The sequence below is a fragment of the Geotrypetes seraphini genome, chromosome 9 (assembly GCF_902459505.1).
Source record: "Geotrypetes seraphini chromosome 9, aGeoSer1.1, whole genome shotgun sequence".
Lineage (NCBI taxonomy): Eukaryota > Metazoa > Chordata > Amphibia > Gymnophiona > Dermophiidae > Geotrypetes > Geotrypetes seraphini.
The window spans coordinates 26,136,057-26,157,365 of record NC_047092.1 but is presented as its reverse complement, the minus strand read 5'-3'; the positions used below and the strand labels follow the sequence as shown (position 1 = coordinate 26,157,365).

General features: G+C 43.2%; 2 protein-coding genes across 4 annotated transcripts in view; one reads left to right on the top strand and one right to left on the bottom strand.

Annotated features, from left to right (window-relative positions):
- Positions 1 to 21,309, top strand: part of FBXL13 (F-box and leucine rich repeat protein 13) — a 163,640-nt gene that overhangs the window by 37,208 nt on the left and 105,123 nt on the right. The gene's annotated exons all lie outside the window — the stretch shown is intronic.
- LRRC17 (leucine rich repeat containing 17) overlaps positions 7,582 to 21,309 on the bottom strand; it is a 35,911-nt gene continuing 22,183 nt past the window's right edge. For both annotated transcript variants that reach the window (XM_033959623.1, XM_033959624.1), the window contains exons 3-4: positions 13,593 to 13,748; positions 7,582 to 8,847 (exon numbers count right to left, since the gene is read on the bottom strand). In XM_033959623.1, the coding sequence (XP_033815514.1) occupies positions 8,447 to 8,847; positions 13,593 to 13,748 (557 nt within the window). In that variant the 3' untranslated portion in view covers positions 7,582 to 8,446. The remainder of the gene's footprint in view (positions 8,848 to 13,592; positions 13,749 to 21,309) is intronic.

Genomic DNA, 21,309 nt, shown 5'->3' with positions numbered 1-21,309 from the left:
ACAATTATAAATGGTTTCATTTTTCTTTTCGGAGGTGTTAGCATGATTTATTTAAAACGATAGAAATTCAAAATATACACTGTACAACGGTCTACAAACTTTACAGTATTTGACATAAGCCATCATAAAAATGTACATTAAAGAGTGACTAGCTATTGATGGTTATAAAACGACTTAAATGGCATAATCTGATTAGTTGCAGAACACATCAACTTGTGGAAATAAGACAACCCTAATCCATGACCTAAGTTTTTCTTTTGGAAGGGGAAGAACTATTTCATATGCGCAGTAACTATCATTACTGAACTTTAAGCCTCAAACACTTTAAATGTAGCTATAGGTGGTGTTCTAAGCCACCCTAGATACCTTGTATGGAAAGTTCAGTAATGATAGTTCTTCTCGGCCCTCAGAGATGCCACCAGGGGATCAAAAGATCATATCCCCTGGCTTTATGCACCTGATCGTCACTGGGTCGGTATTAGTGCAAAACTAGTATATCATCTTAGAATGAATTATTTTAATTAACTCTTATGTTTACTTAAAATAATAAATATTGATGAAGAGTTATTGGATCAATACTTAGCTTTAACCGGGATGGTGGTTGACAAGGGATATACAAGCCAACATGTTTCACCCGTAGAGGGGGTTTCCTCAGGGCTACTATCCCTACAACAAAAGACTAGCTTCAGTGAGGGAAATGCTAAGCATAATATCAAAAAACATTCACACTAGTAATGTAACTGTGTTACTCATACCTTTCTGTTGCTAACTTACGATCCAGGACCCGGGGTCGGGGGTCCAACAAGACAGGAGGGACATCCAGACCCAAGTGACATCTCTGATAGTCAACATTTCTCCTTTTCCCCTGACATCTATTCAACAACAAGTGTTGCAGCTTGGTCTGGGGTTTGTAGTCAAAGACAAACCGGATTTTTTCAAATTAAAGATTGCTTTTCACAGGTTCATTCGTAAAATCCAGATTAAAGTATTTTTTCAACGGGATTCAGAGGATGTGGAAACTTATGTTTCCAATGATGAGTCCATATGTAGAGCGAAATCTACTTGGGCTCCTCCCCCTCCGGTTGACCCGGCGATAGCCACGTTCCGGGACTTGGTGTTAAATGACATCACCAGGCATGAGAGAAGCTATAACTTTAAATCTCTCAGATATAATCTCACGTACCCCCAATATTCAGCTATAAAGGAATTGGCAATGAGGGATGAGATCATCATTCATCAAGCTGATAAGGGGGGGGCCATTGTTATCCAGGACCGCCGCTGTTACAATACGGAAGCAATGAGACATCCTACATTCCCATGACCTGTGACCCGGGGGACAAACTAGCGAAGGAAATATTTGACTACATCACCACGGCATATGAGGGGGAACTCATTACCAAGAATGAATATAGATTTTTGTTAGAAAAATTTCCCAAGACACCTAGGATACAATTTGTACCGAAAATGCACAAAAATTTTGAAAATCCACCAGGCAGGCCTATAGTAAATACAAGGGACAGCATTTTAGAGCCGCTTTCAAAGTTTTTGGATATTTTCCTGAAAAAAGCTGCTGTACAGGTACGATCGTACCTAAAGGACTCTTCTCATTTCCTCAGGAAGCTTGGAGAAGTTACCAATCTCCCCATTAAATGTTGGATGGTTACTCTGGACATAGTGTCCTTGTATACGAAGATTCTCCAAAGTGGGGCTATGGACATTATAAGAGAGACTTTGGAAGCCAGACAAGGACCACAAAGAATCACCACGGGATTTTTAATGCCCCTGGCGAGATGGGTGATTGAGGAGAGTTACTTTCTATATGAGAATACCCACTATAAACAAGTTCAGGGAGTCGCTATGGGGGCTACTTTTGCCCTTCGGTGGCTATCCTATATGTGGGTTGCTTTGAAGAACAGACCATTTATCCATCTACATTTTACAGCACTTATGTCAAGTTGTGGCTTAGGTTCTTGGATGATATATTTTTCCTTTGGACTGGATCTGAGACCGAATTATTAAATTTCATCCAGTGGATTAATACGATGGACCACAATCTACAATTTACAGCCACTTATAGTGTTTCGCATATTGAATTTTTGGACACTACAGTTTATAGGGTAGGTGATTCATTTGAAACCACCCTTTATAGGAAACCAGTGGCGAGGAATACTCTATTACATTTTGCTAGCTTCCACCCCTACAGACTCAAGAGTAGTCTCCCCATTAGCCAATTTCTGAGGGCTAGAAGGGCATGCTCAGAACTAAGCGAATTTCAGAGGGTGGCCAAAGACATCAGCCAGAGATTTCGTGTCAGGGGATATCCGGACAAATGTATACATCAAGCTTATGTGAGGGCTCGTTATTCCCATCGTGATCTTCTCTTACAGGACTCTGATAGGGGTGCCCATTCCACCAGGGAGGAAGTGAGCTTGGTTTGTGTGTTACCCTATTCAGATGTAGTGATGACCATGGTAGGACATATTAGGCAACATTGGCCCATTTTGAAGAACCTTAGGGGTTTAGATGATTACCCTTTTATTACATATACTAAGGGTACCACCATTGGCCAGTTGTTAAAACGTCACACATCTCCTTATACTCAAATAGGGTCTCACTCACCTTGTTCCCAGTGTCAATGGTGTGACAAAACTATAGTGGGCAGCGTGTGGTGTGACCCATGTACAGGGCGGATTATTCAAGCTAGACAACACACCACATGTAAATCGGCATGGGTCATCTATGTTATCATCTGCCCTTGCCCCCTGGTGTATGTGGGTCGCACCAAGCGTGCAGTACAGCTGAGACTTAATGAACATAAGTCCAGAATAGTCACGGGTAACCTGTCAGCAACTCTAGTCCAACACTGGCTATCGAAACATCATGCGGTAGATCAGATTAGGTGGAGAATTATTGATACTCTATGTATACAAGGGATAGAAGGGGATTTGGAAGCTAAGTTGAATTATTTGGAGCAAAGATGGATATACCGTCTAAATACAGTTATTCCTCATGGTTTAAACCTTGAATTGGAATGGTCATCCCTTCTGTGATATTCCCCTGGGAGTGTATCCCTTTCTCATAAATACGATGGGAGGATAGAAATCATTAATTGAAATTCTTGTTGTTAGATCCTCCCTGGGGGTTGGGGTGACATAGTGGTTCGGGCCTTTGGCCTTCCCCACTGCTCACCTCACTTCTGGGACGAGGGAGATTTAAAGACGTTCTTACCACGCCGCAGCCATCTTGAGAACTTAGATCGGGTGGTCACGTCGTGAACAATTAGCAACAGAAAGGTATGAGTAACACAGTTACATTACTAGTGTGAATGTTTTTTGATATTATGCTTAGCATTTCCCTCACTGAAGCTAGTCTTTTGTTGTAGGGATAGTAGCCCTGAGGAAACCCCCTCTACGGGTGAAACATGTTGGCTTGTATATCCCTTGTCAACCACCATCCCGGTTAAAGCTAAGTATTGATCCAATAACTCTTCATCAATATTTATTATTTTAAGTAAACATAAGAGTTAATTAAAATAATTCATTCTAAGATGATATACTAGTTTTGCACTAATACCGACCCAGTGACGATCAGGTGCATAAAGCCAGGGGATATGATCTTTTGATCCCCTGGTGGCATCTCTGAGGGCCGAGAAGAACTATCATTACTGAACTTTCCATACAAGGTATCTAGGGTGGCTTAGAACACCACCTATAGCTACATTTGGTATTTACCTTGCATAAATGATCAGTTAAGCCTACCATCCAATTCAAACACTTTAAAATCATAAGTGTTCGAGGCTTGTGCAGTTAAGGCAGAACTTACAGGAAGGCGGCAGGGATGGGACCAGTGTTCCCTCTAAGCGGGCGGGTGTTGTGAGCAAACTTTTTTCACTGTGAGCTAAAAATATCGGGCGCCAGCAAGTTATGAGCCAAATAAATATGTTGTCAAAGTTGCTGATACATGAGGACGAGGTATTCAAAGGAATTTTAGGCCTACACGCTAAATTAAATAACGTTAAATAATATTTTTAAGAACACAGAAATTGTAGGGATGAAATGATATCTTAATAAATGTTTTACAACAAATGTAGTTATGTCTGTTACATCCATATGTGTAAACTGTAAATTAAAAACAGTCCAGAAGACAATACGTTTGATGCTTTCAATTTCTAGACCAGTGTTTTTCAACCTTTTTTGGGCAAAGGCACACTTGTTTCATGAAAAAAATCACGAGGCACACCACCATTAGAAAATGTTAAAAAATTTAACTCTCTGCCTATATTGACTATATATAAAGTAATTCTCTTGAATAGGAATCAAATAAACACAAAGAAAGTATTTTATAATTACTTTATTATGAAATAAAAATTATAAAATACTTTATTCAGTGCGAAACCTGGGCCTGTTTGGCTGAACACAAAGCTGATATTCTGGCTGGAATGGAAGAAAGACACACACGTAGCTCTTCGTCAACAGCTCTCAGTCTCTCTCTGTATTTGGTTTTTATAGCATACAAAAATAGACAAATATACCCTCCATCCTTTTTATTAAACCACAATAGCAGTTTTTAGCGCAGGGAGCTGCGCTGAATGCCCAGCACTGCTCTTGACGCTCATAGGCTCCCTGCGCTAAAAACCACTATTGCGGTTTAGTAAAAGGGGACCATATTGTAAAATATAGACAGCAGATATAAATTCAGAACTGTGCATAGTAAGTGAAGGGAAGTTTTCATCTCTGGGAATTTACCCAGTTAACTATTAAGTTATTTGGGCAAATTCCTTTGAAAACTGTGGTAATACTGCCTCCACTTTGCTAAATTTAAAATAAAATCATTTTTCCTACCTTGTCTGGTGATTTCTGGTTGCACTTTCTTCTTCTGACTGTGCATCCAATCTTTCTTCCCTTCTATCAGCCTGTATGCTTTCTCTCCTCCACACCTCATTCCCTCCCCCAACTTTTTCTTCCTCTCTCCCTGACCTTTCTTTCTTTTTTTCTGTTTCTCTTCTTTCCTTCTGTTTCCCTGCCTGCCCCCTTTCTTTCTTTCTCCCAGCCTCCTGTCCAGCAGTAACTCTCTTCCCTTCCTCCCCTCCCAGCAGCATCTCTCCGTCTCCCTCTCCAGTAGCAGCTGTCCCTTTTTTTTCCTTGCCCAGCAGCTTCCCAGATTCCTTTCCCTCCTCCCCTCCCAGAAGCATCTCTCCGTCTCCTTCTCCCTCTCCAGTAGCAGCTGTCCCTTTTTTTCCTAGCCCAGCAGCTTCCCAGATTCCTTTCCCTCCTCCCCTCCCAGAAGCATCTCTCCTTCTTCTCCTTATCCAGTAGCAGCTGTCCCTTTTTTTTCCTGGCCCAGCAGCTTCCCAGATTCCTTTCCCTCCTCCCCTCCCAGAAGCATCTCTCCTTCTCCCTTTCCAGTAGCAGCTGTCCCTTTTTTCCCCTGCCCAGCAGCTTCCCAGACTGATAGTGGTTTTCTCCCCTCCCAGCAGCTCTTCTTACTTCCCAGCGCAGCGATTCACGAAGGCAGCCTCGGGTCCTTTGTTGTGTCGCGCCGCCTCTGAGGAAAGAGGAAGTTGCATCATCAGAGGCAGCCGCGACTCAGCAAAAGCCCCGAGGCTGCCTTCGTGAATCGCTGCGCTGGGAAGTAAAGGAGAGCTGCAGAGAGGGGAGAAAGCCATTGTCGGAGGCTCCCCAAGATCTCTCCGGCCCAGCGCACGCTTCCGATGCTGATCTTGCAGAAGTTCAAATGAGTCAATCTTGCCGGTCCTGCGCTGTGACGAGAAACTTGTGCGCTGCGACCTAATATTTTGTGCGCCAGCGCAAGCCAGCGCAGCTTAGCGGGAACACTGTTTAACAGCAACAAAACTCACGGGGACGGGACAGGGAAATAGAGTTCCTGTGGGGACGGGGACAAATTTGTCCCCGTGTCATTCTCTAGTTCAATGGATATAAAACAGTTCAGACCTTTGACTTGGAATAAGGAGTGACCATCTCAGACTTTTAATATATAGTGACGGATGGGAGATAAAGGCCAGCGTAGTCTGCAACAAGATGGCAAGAGTCATACGTTTATATTTATTAAAAGTTTTAACCGCACTTTGGTTTGTCAACAGCACAGTGTACAAAAGATATAAAAACAAGAAATGAAAAGAACGCCATAAAAAATAGGAAAGTAAGGAAACCCTCCCCCCCAATAGAGAAAGAACTAAAATAAAATTGAAAAATGAATTAAATCTAAGTAATCTAAATCTAAAAAGAAAATAATTTTATTTAAATCTTGTTTAAATAGTTGCCAAAAAACAGGATCGCAGTTTACCAAACGTCTTATAAAAATGCTAAACAGAAAACGCAAGTTACCTCCTCTTTGAGTGGGCTACACCCCTCTATGTCATTTGTTTTGCTTTGATCCCATCCTGTGGTTAGATAGAGATCCTCTGTGCTTGTCCCACATCTATCACTGTTTTTGTCCTCACCACCTCCGGTGAGAGGGGGGGTCCAGGTATCCACCATCCTTTCTATTGCAAAGTATATTCTGATGTTGCCTTTAAGCTTACTTTCTTGCAGCTCAATTTCACGTCCTGTAGTTCTACAGTTTCTCCTCTAGGGGGTGTGTATATAAATTAGGCGCCTAGATCGGCGTGCCTAGTCGATATAGGCGCCTAATCGACATCGATAACAAGCAATTAGCACCTCTTAATTGGCTTAAGGTAGAATTAATTGGTTGCTAGGCGCCTAACTCGGTAAGTGCCTCCCACTTTCAGGTAGGCACCTGCTAGAAAGTGGGCATGGCTAGGGGCAGATCCTGGGTGAGTTTTGCATCAGCTCTGGTTACCAGAAACTTTTCATACTATTTATTCAGTTTTCTATACCATTTTCCCAGGGAGTTCAGAATGGTTTACATGAGTTTATTCAGGTACTCAAACATTTTTTCCTCTCTGTCCCAGCGGGCTCACAATTTATCTAATGCACCTGGGGCAATGGGGGGATTAAGTGACTTGCCCAGGGTCACAAGGAGCAGTGTGGGGTTTGAACTCACAACTTCAGGGTGCTGAGGCTGCAGCTCTAAAGCAGACTTCTCTAAGGTTAGGGCGGCTACTGGCAGCTAACTCGAGAGTGTGGCGCAGTAGTTAGAGCTGCAGCCTCAGCACCCTGAAGTTGTGAGTTCAAACCCCACACTGCTCCTTGTGACCCTGGGCAAGTCACTTAATCCCCCCATTGCCCCAGGTACATTAGATAAATTGTGAGCCCGCTGGGACAGAGAGGGAAAAATGCTTGAGTACCTGAATAAGCTCATTTAAACCATTCTGAGCTCCCCTGGGAAAATGGTATAGAAAACTGAATAAATAGTATGAAAAGTTTCTGGTAACCAGAGCTGATACTGTGATGTCACAATGTCTCATTCCTCCAATAAGAGCCAACCTCATCAGTGATGTCACAATGGCTTGATTGTCCTTTACTTGGCTCACTTCTAATACATTTTGATTTCCAGAGTGATGCAGTGGTTAGAGCTACAGCCTCAGCACCCTGAAGTTGTGGGTTCAAACCCCACACTGCTCCTTGTGACCCTGGGCAAGTCACTTAATCCCCCCATTGCCCCCAAGTACATTAGATAGAGTGTGAGCCCGCCGGGACAGACGGGGAAAAATGCTTGAGGAACCCGAATGCAAACCACTTAGGCTATAAAAAAACAATGCCTAATTTAAGATTGACACGTGCTATGTTCTGCATTCCTCGATGCCTGTTTTGTAGGCGCCGTTCATAGAATCGGGCCTTTCTGTCATGACGTGGAGCAGAAAGAGGCATTGTGGAAGTTCTTCCAAGTATTTGCACCTTCCATTGAGTGGTGTTCATTCAGTGCAAAGCAGTTCTGTTCGTGAAAGATATGTAAATGTGACTATCTGTCATGCTCTCTTCCTAAGAGTGTATGTGGGTGCTCTGTTCAAATAGACGTAGTCACTGATGAGAAAATAATGATCCAAGGCAGAAGGTTAGCAGTAAACAGCAATATTTATAATGTTATGTAATGAATTATACTGAGTTTTCAGCTGGCATACAAAAAAGTTTCCTTATGTGGATGTCCCCCTCTGAATAAACAGTACAAATATGCACAGGCTTCGTTACTTGAATATAACAATGAAAATAAAGCTACTTAGGTCAGTGTACTGCAAACTGGGTGCCACACTGCCGAAGAGGAGAGGTGCCGTCGCCGGCTGACTGACTACAGGACGTGCCTCTCGCCGGAAGGCAGTCAGCCGGTGCTGGCGCCTCTCCCCCTCCCCGTCTGGCGTAGTAACAGCAAGCTCAGGGCTCAGAGCCCAGGGCTTCCGTGCATGCGAGGAGGTCGACGTGATGGCATTACACATGCGTACATGCGATGTCATCACGTCAACATCCACGCCGTCCAGGCATGGCCTCAAGTTTAGCGTGCCCTGGCTTTAAAAGATTCACAAGACACTGACTTAGCTGAACACAGTGAGCTTGACGCTGTGCTGTTTAACAGTCTGAATATGGCTGGAGTGTTCTTTCTGCCGTTCTTTTTCATCTTCTTCTGTATCCTGGTCTGCGTGTGCCGGCAGCCTGTCTTTCGGGCATTCTTCAAAATAGCTTTGGACGTATTTTCCAACGTACCACCCTTTATATTCTTCTGGTGTTTTGCACTCCAGGCCATGGTAGTTGACGCTATAGTGGTGTTTCAGCCAATAGAACAAGTAATGGATGTGATAGTCACACCTCCAAGGGTTATCTCTAAGCCACAAATTTTTCAGAAAGTACAGGTCTTCCAGCACTCCATAGTCAAAGTTCTGCAGGTTGTTGTTCGAAAGATTCAGCTCTTTTAGATTCATGAGTCCCAAAAAAGCAGCTGATAAAAGGAAGAGAAGATTAACTCGGGCAGTTTGTGAGAAGATTTTAGCTGTTAAGAAGTACAAACATCAACTGTCATTGGGTACAACACAATGGCTTAGTAAGGGGGGAGGGGATGGTCCGCCCCGAGTGACTGTCTTGGTGGGTGCGCCGGTACCTCTCCTCTCTGTACCCCTGCTCCTTCCCACGCCTCCCCCGCCGTGCGTGCGCCTTTCACTCCCCCCCCCCCACCGTATCTAACTCTTCACTGGCGTGAGCAGCAACTCCAAACTACTACTGGCGCCGATGCCGGCTTTCCCTCTGACATCACTTCCGGGTCCCGCTGGCACGGGCAGCGAGTTAGTGATGCTGCTCGCGCCGGGGAAGGAAAGGAGGACGCGTGTGGCAGAGGGGGGAAGGGTGGAGAAGAAGGTGGTGGGGCGCCACTGCCCCAGCCACCTCCCACCCTTGCTACGCACTACAGCAACATCCTCCTTGCTTCTTTATACTTCCAGCTCAATCGGGATCAAGGCCGGGATCTGACATTATGGTGATTATTCTATAAAGGAATGTAGCATGCGCAGACATCCTCCCAAAGTAAGTGCCGGGTTTTGAAAAGCCGTCCAGACTCCTGGACATGACCGGGGAAATCTGGACGTCTAGGTAATCCTACCCATTATGGTTCATTATGAGAAGAGATGGAAAGAAATTCCTACAGGCTTGCACGTGCTCCTTTTCCACTTTGGAAATGACCCCAAATTGTAGACAGCAGAATGAGGTGAGCCACTGGGACCATGGCCCTATCAGTATTTTGCCCAACACAGTCTGAGTACCTAGAAAACTTGGGGGTACGTCCAGAGAATTGTTTATTTGGTCCTTACAACAATAAAGGGGGTTCCACTGCCTCTGCCCCAAAATGAATCATGGATCACTAAGAATTGCAAATCTGAAGTTCATTGAATTCAGTCTAGTTCACTTGTGAATACAAACAGTTCAAATCATACTGCATTCTGTGTCAAAGAAGTCATGCTAATCTTTTTTTTCTCTGCTGACATGATGCTATTTGAAGAACTGGAACAAAAAGACAGAAAATCCCAGAACACAGGAAATTCCAGATTGCCAAAGTTAACGCTCTAAAACAGTTAACACTTAAGCAAAGGACGAAGAATTTGCGACACTGAAATCTGACATGTGTTTCAACTCACTTGGCCTCTGCTCTGGGGAATTGTGGCCAAAGGCTGCAAGCTGCATTCCCAATACAGCACATGTGTGGTTCACGTTGGTCATAAATTTTCTGTGCTGAGCAGGGCGGCCAAAGGGACGAGTAAACATGCACAGAGAGAAGGAGCAGAGATGCAGAGAAGAGAGGGAAAAGGACCAAAAGCAGGGAGGGGGACGAGGTAGAGACAAAGCAGAGAGGCTGAGAATGAAAAGCATGGATACAAAGGAAGACCAGACAGATATGTAGATGAGAAAACAGGGTGAAGATTAATGAGGGGTACAGAGCAATGAAGAGGAAAATAGAGAGAGCACAGAAGGATGAGAGAAGCAGAGATCAAACTTGTAACCCATTCTGAGCTCTTCTGGGAGGACGGGATATAAAACCAAATAAATAAATGTGTTTGCTTTTTATATTGCTTTAGTTTGTGGCCTCAGTCCTTCCATTTCATCATTATATTTGGACCACATTTTCTTGATTTTCAGTAATTCCTTCAACCCCCAGCTGCATTTTCTCAGATATAGGGTTACCAGACGTCCGGGGAAACCCAAACATGTCCAGGCTTCCGGATGGACTTTCCAAAACCCGGCATTTATCTGGGTTTTGGAAAGTCCCAACGAGCTTCGGCCACATCTGGAGGGCCTCTGAGCATGTGCAGATGACGTCACACACACCCGCACACGCTCCAGGCCCTCCAGACGCAGCTGGAGCTCGGGAGAAGAAAGGAGGCTGTGTGTGGGCGAGGTTAGGGCGGAGCCAAGCAGGGCTGGAGGCAGAATGGGGCGGGGTCACATGTCCGGGGTTTTGCAGAAGAAAATATGGTTACCCTACTCTGATGCAGACATAAAGTAGGGTGGAACCCACATCAGCTCCTAATGCTTCATTGTTCCAGCCCTTAAGCTGAAAGCTTCATGGTTTCAAATGAGAGGCCTGAAAATTTGAATTTTCCTGCTGCTAAAATTTTCTGCTTTTGACCCCTGAATAGAGGCATCAAGCATGAAGTACTCATTACATATGTTTTAATGTTTCTAATTTGCCCCCCCCCCCCACACACACACACCCCTTTTATGAAACTGCATTAGGCTTTTTTATTGCCAGCCTTAGTGGAATTAGCTCCGACGCTCAGAGAATTCCTATGAATGTCAGAGCTAATTACTGCCAAGACCGGTGATAAAAAAAAGCCTAACACAGCTTTGTAAAAGGTGGGGGGGAGGGTTAGTTCTGAACTCCACTTTGTACTGATTGTCACATCCTGGAACTGTCACTCATTTTCATGGAACTCCAGAAATAAGAGCCTTACTCTAAATGAGAGGGGTCAAAATGACTTGAAACTCCAAAAACCAGACCTGCTCTCTATTCTCCAGACACCTGAAGGGTTTCAGGCTAATAGCCCCTTATACCAAATGTTTGGTTGGAAATTATAAACATAGTGTTACATCAGTAAGTGGGAACTCATGTGGAAGGTTTTATCCGAGTTCACCAGGGTTCAAATGCACCAATGTGCTTGGCAGATATTACCCACTCACATCATTTTAAACCACTCTGTGGGCTAATCTAAAAATCTGTAATTCATAGTGCTAAAGTGTTTTTTTTAAAAACTGCTTTTTCTTTAGACTATAAGTGAATGCAAAAATTGTTATCAATCGCCCAAAACCCTGGAGTCTATATAATGTGGAGAATTAAATTTAAATAGGATTGAAATAAATAAATCAACAATTCAACAATGCTTTTAAATGACGTTGGTGAAAAAACTCCTGAGAAATATAAAGTCTGGTGAATTTTAAACCCTTAATAAAATGGCTGAAAAACAGGAACTTATCTGCAAACCGCTGTTTGTTATATCATGCGGGGTGCCAGCTGATTGGTCTTTCATGGACCAGATCATAATATTTCTTGTTTAAAATTATCTTAGGCCTATCTTCTAACATTAGGATCATTTTTCATCATAATTGAGTTCTTTCTTTGTCTCTTTTCAAACTTGTAGCTAAATTTAACAGTGTTTATAGTTTTCTGAAGTAGAGATTCCAGGTGATTCATATCTGTTTACATTTTTTTTTAGTATGGAATGGCTTTATTTTATTAGCTTTCAGTTTCAATATAAAACTATAAAAAGCTATACTCTGGCAGGGAGTATGAAATTAGCTCTGGCAGGGAGTATGAAAAGGAATGAGTTGGAAAGTACATGTAGAAGCAAGATGGAAAGATACATTTCTTTTCCTAAGTGAAAGTTTGTACATAGGATTTAGACTAAAAGTCATCAGGCAATTGTAAATTTGGCAACAACTTGAACCAAAATCACAATTCATCTACAACTTTTAGCCTCAACTCCCTTTTCTGAATTTCCTCAGATCTGGTATCTGTCTCCCCTTTTTTTCTTTATCCCTTCCTTCCATCCAGTTCCCTTCAGTGTCTGTTCCACTTTCTCCTACCCACTTTCCTTCAGCGTCTTCTCCCACTCTCTCTTCCCCATTTCCCTTCAGCGTCTTCTCCTCACTCTCTCTTCCCCATTTCCTTTCAGCGTCTTCTCCTCACTCTCTCTTCCCCATTTCCTTTCAGCATCTTCTCCCCACTATCTCTTCCCCATTTCCCTTCAGTATCTGTTGCTCTCACCGCCCCCCTCCACTTCCCTTCAGCACCCTTTGCGCTGTCCAGTAGCCCCCACCCCCCCGTTCGCCTTGGTCTGAGTTTCTCCCTCCCTTCTTTCCCCTTACCTTCCCTGGCGATTTTTATTTTTCTCTCAACAAGCAACCAGGACCTTGAAGTCGCGTTCAGCTGTCGAAAAGTTATCCTCTGATGCAACTTCCTGTTTCCGGTGGCGTCAGAGGAGAACTTTCCGGCAGCCACACATGATTTCAAGGCTCTGGCTGCTTGTTGAGAGAAAAGTAAAAATCGCCAGTGAAAGTAAGGGAAAAGGAGGGAGGGAGGGAGATGCCCAGACCGCAATTGGGAGAAAGGAGGGAGGGGGCTGCTGGACCACACGATCGGAGATTTTGCGTGTGTTCCCTCAATTAACTACGGGGACAAGGCCATTCACCACTCCACGGGGCGGTGAATGGCCTTGTCCCCGTACCCGTGGCAACCAGGTTTTTTTCATCCCTGTTTCGGCGGGTTACCCATGGCTAGCTGCGGGTAACAGTCACCGTGTCATTTTCTACATTGTGTTTAGACCCTGACTCCATTTTCTTTGAAGAATTGTTACTCCTGATATAGGTTTGTACTAAAACATGGCTTATGTCAGGTTGTCATGTTAACAAAATCTCTTTTGCCATTTTGGGTCTGTAGTATTTTATGTTTGATCTCCCTGTCACCTCCAATCTAGGCTGTACCTCTTTTTACTATTGAACAGAAGGCTTAAGCGGCCATCCAACTCAAATCTTCCACGGGGCATTGCATCGCATGTACTAGACATTTTTTTAAAGGTTTCATATTGCTGATATTTTAATTAATTATTTTATGACCTTATGAAGATATTACATATGACCACAAAACCCAGTACAACTAATTACACTTCCTTATATTTAGCAGTGTGGATACATCTTTCTTACCAGGGTCAATGTATTCTATTCCATTGTTGCTGAGGTTTAAAATCTCCAGATTTGGGACGTCATCAACCGCCTTTGATCGTAAGACCTTGATGTTATTGTTGGATAGATCAAGCTTAACAGTGTCCTGAGGGATGTCAGTTGGAATGTGCTGTAATTCTTAAAGAGTAAAAAAGATATGTTGTAAGTTATCTGAGCTATTAATACCATTTGACAATTACTTTGGTAATGTTGGCTTGATTCTCAAATACGTAAATATATAAAGATGATAAATGGAACACTTGAAGGATGAGTCCCCCATGCTTGACCATGTTAAACTGAGAGACGCTTGGGCTCATGATCTCTTGGTAGCTTTACCTGATGATGTAGTTCTCAACGCAATACGCAAATTGCCTGCGTTTCGCAAATACACTACCTTTTGGGAACAATACTACAAAGTGGTTTTACGCTTGTATATTTCTCCTAAAAGGGCTCATCTTTCTGTGTTTCGAGCATCTGCTACTTGTCCTCGCTGTGACGCTCCTGAAGCGGGTTTGGGACATATGTTCTGGACCTGTCCAGTTATCTAATCCTTTTGGGAACCTATTTTTCTGTTTGTGGAAAGTATTTGGAATATAGTTATCCAACGTTCTCCTTTGCTTCTTTTTGGTGTTACTCTGCATTTCTCCCTACGAAGACCAGGGACTGCAGCATTCCTTCAGTGGTCTGTGGTGATTGCCCTCATGTGCATTTTGTTTAAGTGGCTGGATCCGGAGGGCCCCGACTACTCTCTTTGGCGCAGTCGCCTGATCACCCTTTTGCTGTGGGAATGGAGAGACATCCAAGACTTTTCTTCCCTTAGAACGCCAGACGGGAATTATGTGGAAACAGATTCTGAAAAAGCCAAACTACTGAATGATTACTTCTGCTCAGTCTTTACCTGCGAGGCACCAGGGCACGGGCACAGTTGGAAGCAATGCAAAGCAAGGAAGACCCGTTTCAGAATTTTGAGTTCACACCAGCTGATGTTTACAGAGAACTGTCAGGACTCAAGGTGAACAAAGCCATGGGACCGGACGAGTTGCATCCAAGAGTGCTCAGGGAACTAGGCGATGTTCTGGCAAAACCGTTAGCCATGCTCTTCAATCTCTCCCTAAGTACAGGGAGAGTACCCCTGGACTGGAAAACAGCAAACGTCGTTCCTCTGCACAAAAAGGGTTGCAGAGCAGAGGCAGCGAACTACAGACCAGTGAGTCTCACATCAATAGTGTGCAAACTCATGGAAACTCTACTTAAAGGTAAATTAGACTCGATATTGGATGAAGGGAATCTAAGGGATCCCTGTCAACATGGATTCACCAGAGGCAGGTCATGCCAATCTAATCTTATAAGCTTCTTTGATTGGGTGACAGGAAAACTAGACTCAGGAGAGGCTCTGGACATAGTATACTTGGATTTCAGTAAAGCTTTCGACAGTGTCCCACACCGTAGACTATTAAACAAGATGAAATCGATGGGGTTGGGTGAGAAACTAACTGCATGGGTCAATGATTGGCTGAGTGGAAGACTTCAGAGGGTGGTGGTCAACGGCACCCTCTCTGAGACTTCAGAGGTGACTAGCGGAGTGCCGCAGGGCTCAGTCCTGGGACCATCCCTTTTTAACATATTCATAAGGGACCAGACCCGGGGGCTTCAGGGTAAAGTATCACTGTTTGCCGACGCCGCCAAACTGTGTAACATAGTATGTGAAAGCAACCTCAAGGACAGTATGACGCAGGATCTGATCACGTTGGAAAACTGGTCCTCGACATGGCAGCTGGGCTTCAATGCTAAAAAATGTAAGGTCATGCATCTCGGCAGCGGAAATCCATGCAGAACATACTCCTTGAATGGAGAAACGCTAGCTAGGACTTCAGAGGAACGGGACTTGGGGATAATCATCAGTGCAGACATGAAGGCTGCCAAACAAGTAGAGAAGGCCTCATCTAAGGCAAGGCAAATGATGGGATGTATCAATAGAAGCTTCGTCAGCCGCAAACCTGAAGTCATAATGCCACTCTACAGAACCATGGTGAGACCTCATCTGGAATACTGTGTGCAATTCTGGAGGCCACATTACCGGAAAGATGTGCTTCGAGCTGAATCGGTCCAGCGGATGGCCACTAGGATGGTCGCCGGACTCAAGGGTCTCTCATACGAAGAAAGACTGGGCAAACTGCAGCTCTATACCCTGGAGGAGCGCAGAGAACGGGGTGACATGATTGAGACATTTAAGTACGTCACTGGTCGTGTCGAGGTGGAAAACGATATATTCTTTCCCAAGGGACCCTCGGTCACAAGGGGGCACCCCCTCAAACTCAGAGGGGGGAAATTTAGTGGTGACACCAGGAAGTATTTCTTCACGGAAAGGATGGTAGATCACTGGAACAAACTTCCGGTGCAGGTGATCAAGGTCACCAGCGTGCTCGATTTTAAGAATAAATGGGACATCCACGTGGGATCCCTACGAGGGTCAAGTTAAGGAACTAGGTCACTAGCACTCAATGGGGTGGGTCAATAGAGTGGGCAGACTTGATGGGCTGTGGCCCTTTTCTGCCGTCGTCTTTCTATGTTTCTATGTTCTATGTTTCCCTCCCTGGACGCATTTTTCAGCATACCTGGGAGCCTTTTTGGAACACTATGAACCCAGTGGCACATAGCCGCCTCCTAAATTGTTAATCTATCGTTTTGAACCTCTTTATGTACATGCTGCTTGTTTTGGATTCTACTCTGCTTGGAAGATGTGGGTTTGACTTGAAGGAGGACTGGGGAGTGGGGGTTAGGGGGGGATTGGGATGCTATTCTTTGACTTTGTCTTGAGCTTCCCTTGTTGCTTGATGCTTCCTGTTGTTTGTTGCTGGTCTCTCTCACTTTTCTCTTAGTGTTGGCCTACTGGGGAGACAGAGGGGATTGGAAGGTCTAGGGGTTACGTTGAACTGTTATTTCTGACAAACAGTGAGGATGTTTTTGTATACCTTGCTGCATTTGCATTTCTTTGCTTTGAGCTCAATAAAATATATTTGACAATAAAGATGATAAATGGAAGTGTGAGAATAGGAGCAACTGGATGGGCCATTTGGCCTGTATCTGCCATCATGTTTCGTGTTTCTATGTTTCTAGAATCTGGTAATGTAGAGCCCTGTCCTACAATACATGGTGAAATGGACATTCATTTGCGTGTTATGTTCAGCAGGAATCTTCATTTTAGAAACATGAATATCTAAATTATGAGCGCAGAGTCTGGTATCTCTTGCCTGTTTTCCTTTTGGGGGTGGGGGAGGACAGCAACCACTGGAGGGAGTGAAAAGGTGATGTCCTCTTATCTTGGATTACCAGATGTCCGGGAAAACCCGTGCATGCCCTCTTTTTAGAGAACTGTCTGGGTGTTTGGATGGATTTTCAAAACCTAGCAGTTTGTTCGGGTACAGGAAGGCCCCAAGCTCGGTGCCGTGACTGGACGGCCTCTGAGCATGTGTGGATGCAACGCAATGATGTCACATGCATGCATGGATGTATGTGACATTATTGCGCTGCATCTGTACATGCTCAGAGGCCCTCCAGATGTGGCCCGACTCAGGAAAGAAGAGATGAGGTTTGTGTGGGGGTGGGGCTGGGGTGGAATGGGCGGAACGGGGGGTGGGACAGGATGAGGCCACATGTCCTTTTTTTTCATGAACAAATCTAGTAACCCTACTCTAATCTCTCCAGTGGAGAGCTGTTCAATTGGAACACTTTTCTGAAACCTAGGCATGTAGCAGGTCTACATGCTGCTGTCCATCTTTTTGGACACAGATATTCACTTCCTTTCTGAAATGGGGAATAAAAGTCTATTTTTTGGGCTTTCCCTGGTCCCACCCACAAGAGATTCAGACCACGCCCTCTTGCCTTATGGACCTTCTTAGGTTTTAGATGTTCATATCCCAGATTTTTAAAATGAACATCTAAATGCCAGTTTTTGGATATCTAAATTACAAATAAGTTCTAAAATAAGGGCCTTTTTGAATATTTCTATAACTTCTTTCGCACTGAAAATGTTGTGGAAATCAGCGAACAAACATTTTGAATGATATTTCTTTAAAAAAAGTTTTTTTCAGATGAACCACGGCTGTGAACAAAAGTGTTCCATTTGAAATTTGGGACAATTTTATTTAAGGAGAAATCAGGTGAAAGACAACTAAAGACCCCTGAGGCAGGCTAAAAGCCGAAACACTGGCAGTGTTGGGTCTTTCATTAAATAAAGAAGGGTCGTTTATTGAATAAAGAATCACAGGTCCCAGTTCTGTTGGCCTGTGCACTCCTTGCTCCGAGTGTTATTGACTTTTTGTATATTCTGATTCCTTTCTTCACGTTGAATATTTCTATAACAGCAGAATGTGAAAAAAATATAACGGTATGAAGACTTTTACAAAGCATTGTGGGAAAGAGCAATATAGGAAAGATTTTGTGTACTATAGATAGAAAAAATGTTTCAACCATTTCTGGATCTTTTGGTTTCAAGAAGATGAATTACTACAACGTAGTACAGCAGGCTCAAAATTTGACCTTGACTGTGATAAATTCAGTAGCAATGTTAATGAATGATTTCAATATTTCCAAAACACAGTTTAAATTGCTTTGGTCTAGTTTATTGGTTAACTTATCCCTACCAGCAGATGGAGGCCCTCAATTGCTGCCAGTAGTTGTCTGGGTCCTGTAATTAGTGTGTGTTTTTAGCTTCATGTAGGCAGCAATTTAGTAGTTGAAGAAAAATGGATTCTTGGAAAGTTGTGAGAGATTTTCTTGGACCAGCACAAGGGTAATCCAAAGATGTTGTCTTAAATATACTTTTGCGACCAGTGAATTCCTTCTTCAGATGTGTTGTGGTCTTGAAAGATCATGAACTGCAAAGTCTTCAGTTACCTTGGAGTAAGTGCAAGAATATTGTCACAGCTTACAAAAGAACAAGGCAATGTATATTCTAAGGACATTCTGCTTGCTTTGTTATTTTTTACTTAAACTTACCACACCTATTTTTATTTATTAACTAGATTTAGCTTGGTATCTTTCTTCCAATGAACCTAGGTCAAGGGTTATCAGTGCAGTTGGGTAATATAAACAGGATAACTAGATTTTTAATTTTTTTCATTTTGGGAGGGGACTGATTGAGTTGATTTTCATTAATTGGTTTTTTAATTTTTAAATAATTTGTATGATTTTAAGTTTAAGGTTTTGTTACTACAATGTGTTTGTTGCACTTTACCAGTTGTGCATTGATGATTTTGGCGAAGTATACATTTCCAAATAAATATTTTTCTATACTTTTCTAAAATGTCTGTGGTATGAATAATGAGACCTGCATCAAAAGATGTTGGCTCCATAAGTCATTGGCCTTAAGGAAGATGTGAGTGACAAGCAAGATTGGGTCAATGGGATAGGCACAAAATTGATTTCCCTAGGACAGGGATGTGGGAAATCAGACTTTGAGTACTGAAAACAGTCCATGTTTTCAGATAGTACTAATGAATATGCATGAGACGGTATCCACGAAGATCTATCTCCATTGCATGCCGCTCTATCTCATATGCATTCATTAAGAATATCCTGAAACTTGGCTTGTTTATTGCAAATGAGGCTTGAACTCCTGCATCTCTGCCCTAAGGTGCCAAGGGGAGATATTATAGAGATGTTTAAATACCGACATGATGTAAATGTGCATGAGTCGAGTCTCTTTCATTTCAAAGGAAGCTCTGGAATGAGAGGGCATAGGATGAAGTTAAGAGGTGATAGGCTCAGGAGTAATCTAAGGAAATACTTTTTTTACAGAAAGGGTGGTAGATGCGTGGAGCAGTCTCCCAGAAGTGGTGATGGAGACAGAGACTGTGTCTGAATTCAAGAAGGCATGAGATAGGCATGTGGGATCTCTTAGAGCAGGGGTGTCCAATGTCGGTCCTCGAGGGCCGCAATCCAGTCGGGTTTTCAGGATTTCCCCAATGAATATGCATGAGATCTATTAGCATACAATGAAAGCAGTGCATGTAAATAGACCTCATGTATATTCATTGGGGAAATCCTGAAAATCCGACTGGACTGCGGCCCTCGAGGACCGACATTGGACACCCCTGTCTTAGAGAGAGGAAGAGATAATGCAGATGGGCCATTTGGCCTTTATCTACCATCATGTTTCTGTGTTACACAAGACTTGTTTCTTATGGTTTATTCTAGCATAACATTGCCAAAATCCATAGCTTCCTCTCCGCCATCCCATCCAAAGCTTTAGATGGCTTTGTAATTTTTTATTGTGCCTGCAGTAATGTCCATCTTTTTCAATCAACTCATCTGCCTTTTTCAGTTTTACTGAAGAGAACAATAGTTGGCAATTCCAGTCCTCATAGGTTGCAAACTGGCCTTGTCTTTAGGATATCTACAATGAATATGTATGAGATAGATTTGCATCTCCATTGTATGCAGTATATGCCATGGATATTAGTTGTGGAGATCCAGAAAACCAGACTTACTCGATCTTCATGGAGTAGAATTACCCATCCTTCCTTTAGACTGTTACGTATGACCAGGATCATGTTTCTCTTATGTATCTTTTCTTACTTTGCTCCTTTAATGGTTTCTCATTTATCTTCCTTTCAGTAGTGCATCATAATTTTTGTTAGTTCAGGTTGGGTTTTGTTATTTTTTCAATTAGGAAATTTAGCTATCAGATAATAACAAAAAGGGTCTATGGGACTCAAGAGGTTGCCAATCACAGTCATGGCTGTTTCTGCCATAGTGTTCTGAGTGGCCACTTCCTGCTTTCTCTTTATAAGGAAGGACATGTTTTCTCTCTTTTACTCCAAATGTATCTTTCTTCCTATCTTACAAGTTTATTTAAAATTTGATTAAACACCTATCTTAGATTCTAGCCGATTTACAATGATAAAAAGTGGGTCACATAATTTCAAACAATAGACATGTACAAACATGATACACAGACTCGACATACAGTTATACGAAAGGGAAGAGGGGAGGAAAACTACAATAAAGTAAAAGAAAGAGAGAAACAATGGGAATGGGGGGGGGTTGAGAAACTTCTTTGCCGCTGGATACTTTGGAAAAAGCAGAAAGGGAAAAGTCAGTGTTCGAAGGTGTCTTTAAAAAGAAAACATTTTAGTGCTCCTTTAAATTTATCTTGATTTTGCTCTTCTCTAATATAAATTGGCAGAGAATTCCAGATCATGGGGGCAGTTACTCAGAATGTAGTTGTCCAGCGAGTACTAATGATCTTTAATGAGGGCACAAAACTAGATACTAAGTAGCAGATCTTAACGCTCTTGGTGGATCATGTGGTATGAAATGTTTATCTATGAAGGCAGGTTCCGTGGTTTTACGGGTTTTGAATATTAAAATGGCGATTTTATATAATATTAGTGTTTAAGCCTGTTACATTAACGGGTACTAGTAAAGCCTCCTTCCCTCACATGTCCCCTATTTTTAGCCCCAGCTCCAGCTCCAAACCCATTTCCCCCCCCCCAGCCCCCTTCTCTCACCAGCATCATTTCCCTCCCCACCCCACTTCCCTGTGCAGCAGCAGCAGCATTTCTCTCCTCCACCCCACATCCCTGTCCATCAGCACTCTTCCCTGCTCCCCCTGTTCCTCTTCCCTGCTCCCCCAGTCCAGCAGCACCTGTTCCCTGCTCCCCCTGTCCCTCTTCCTTGCTCCCCTGGTCCAGCA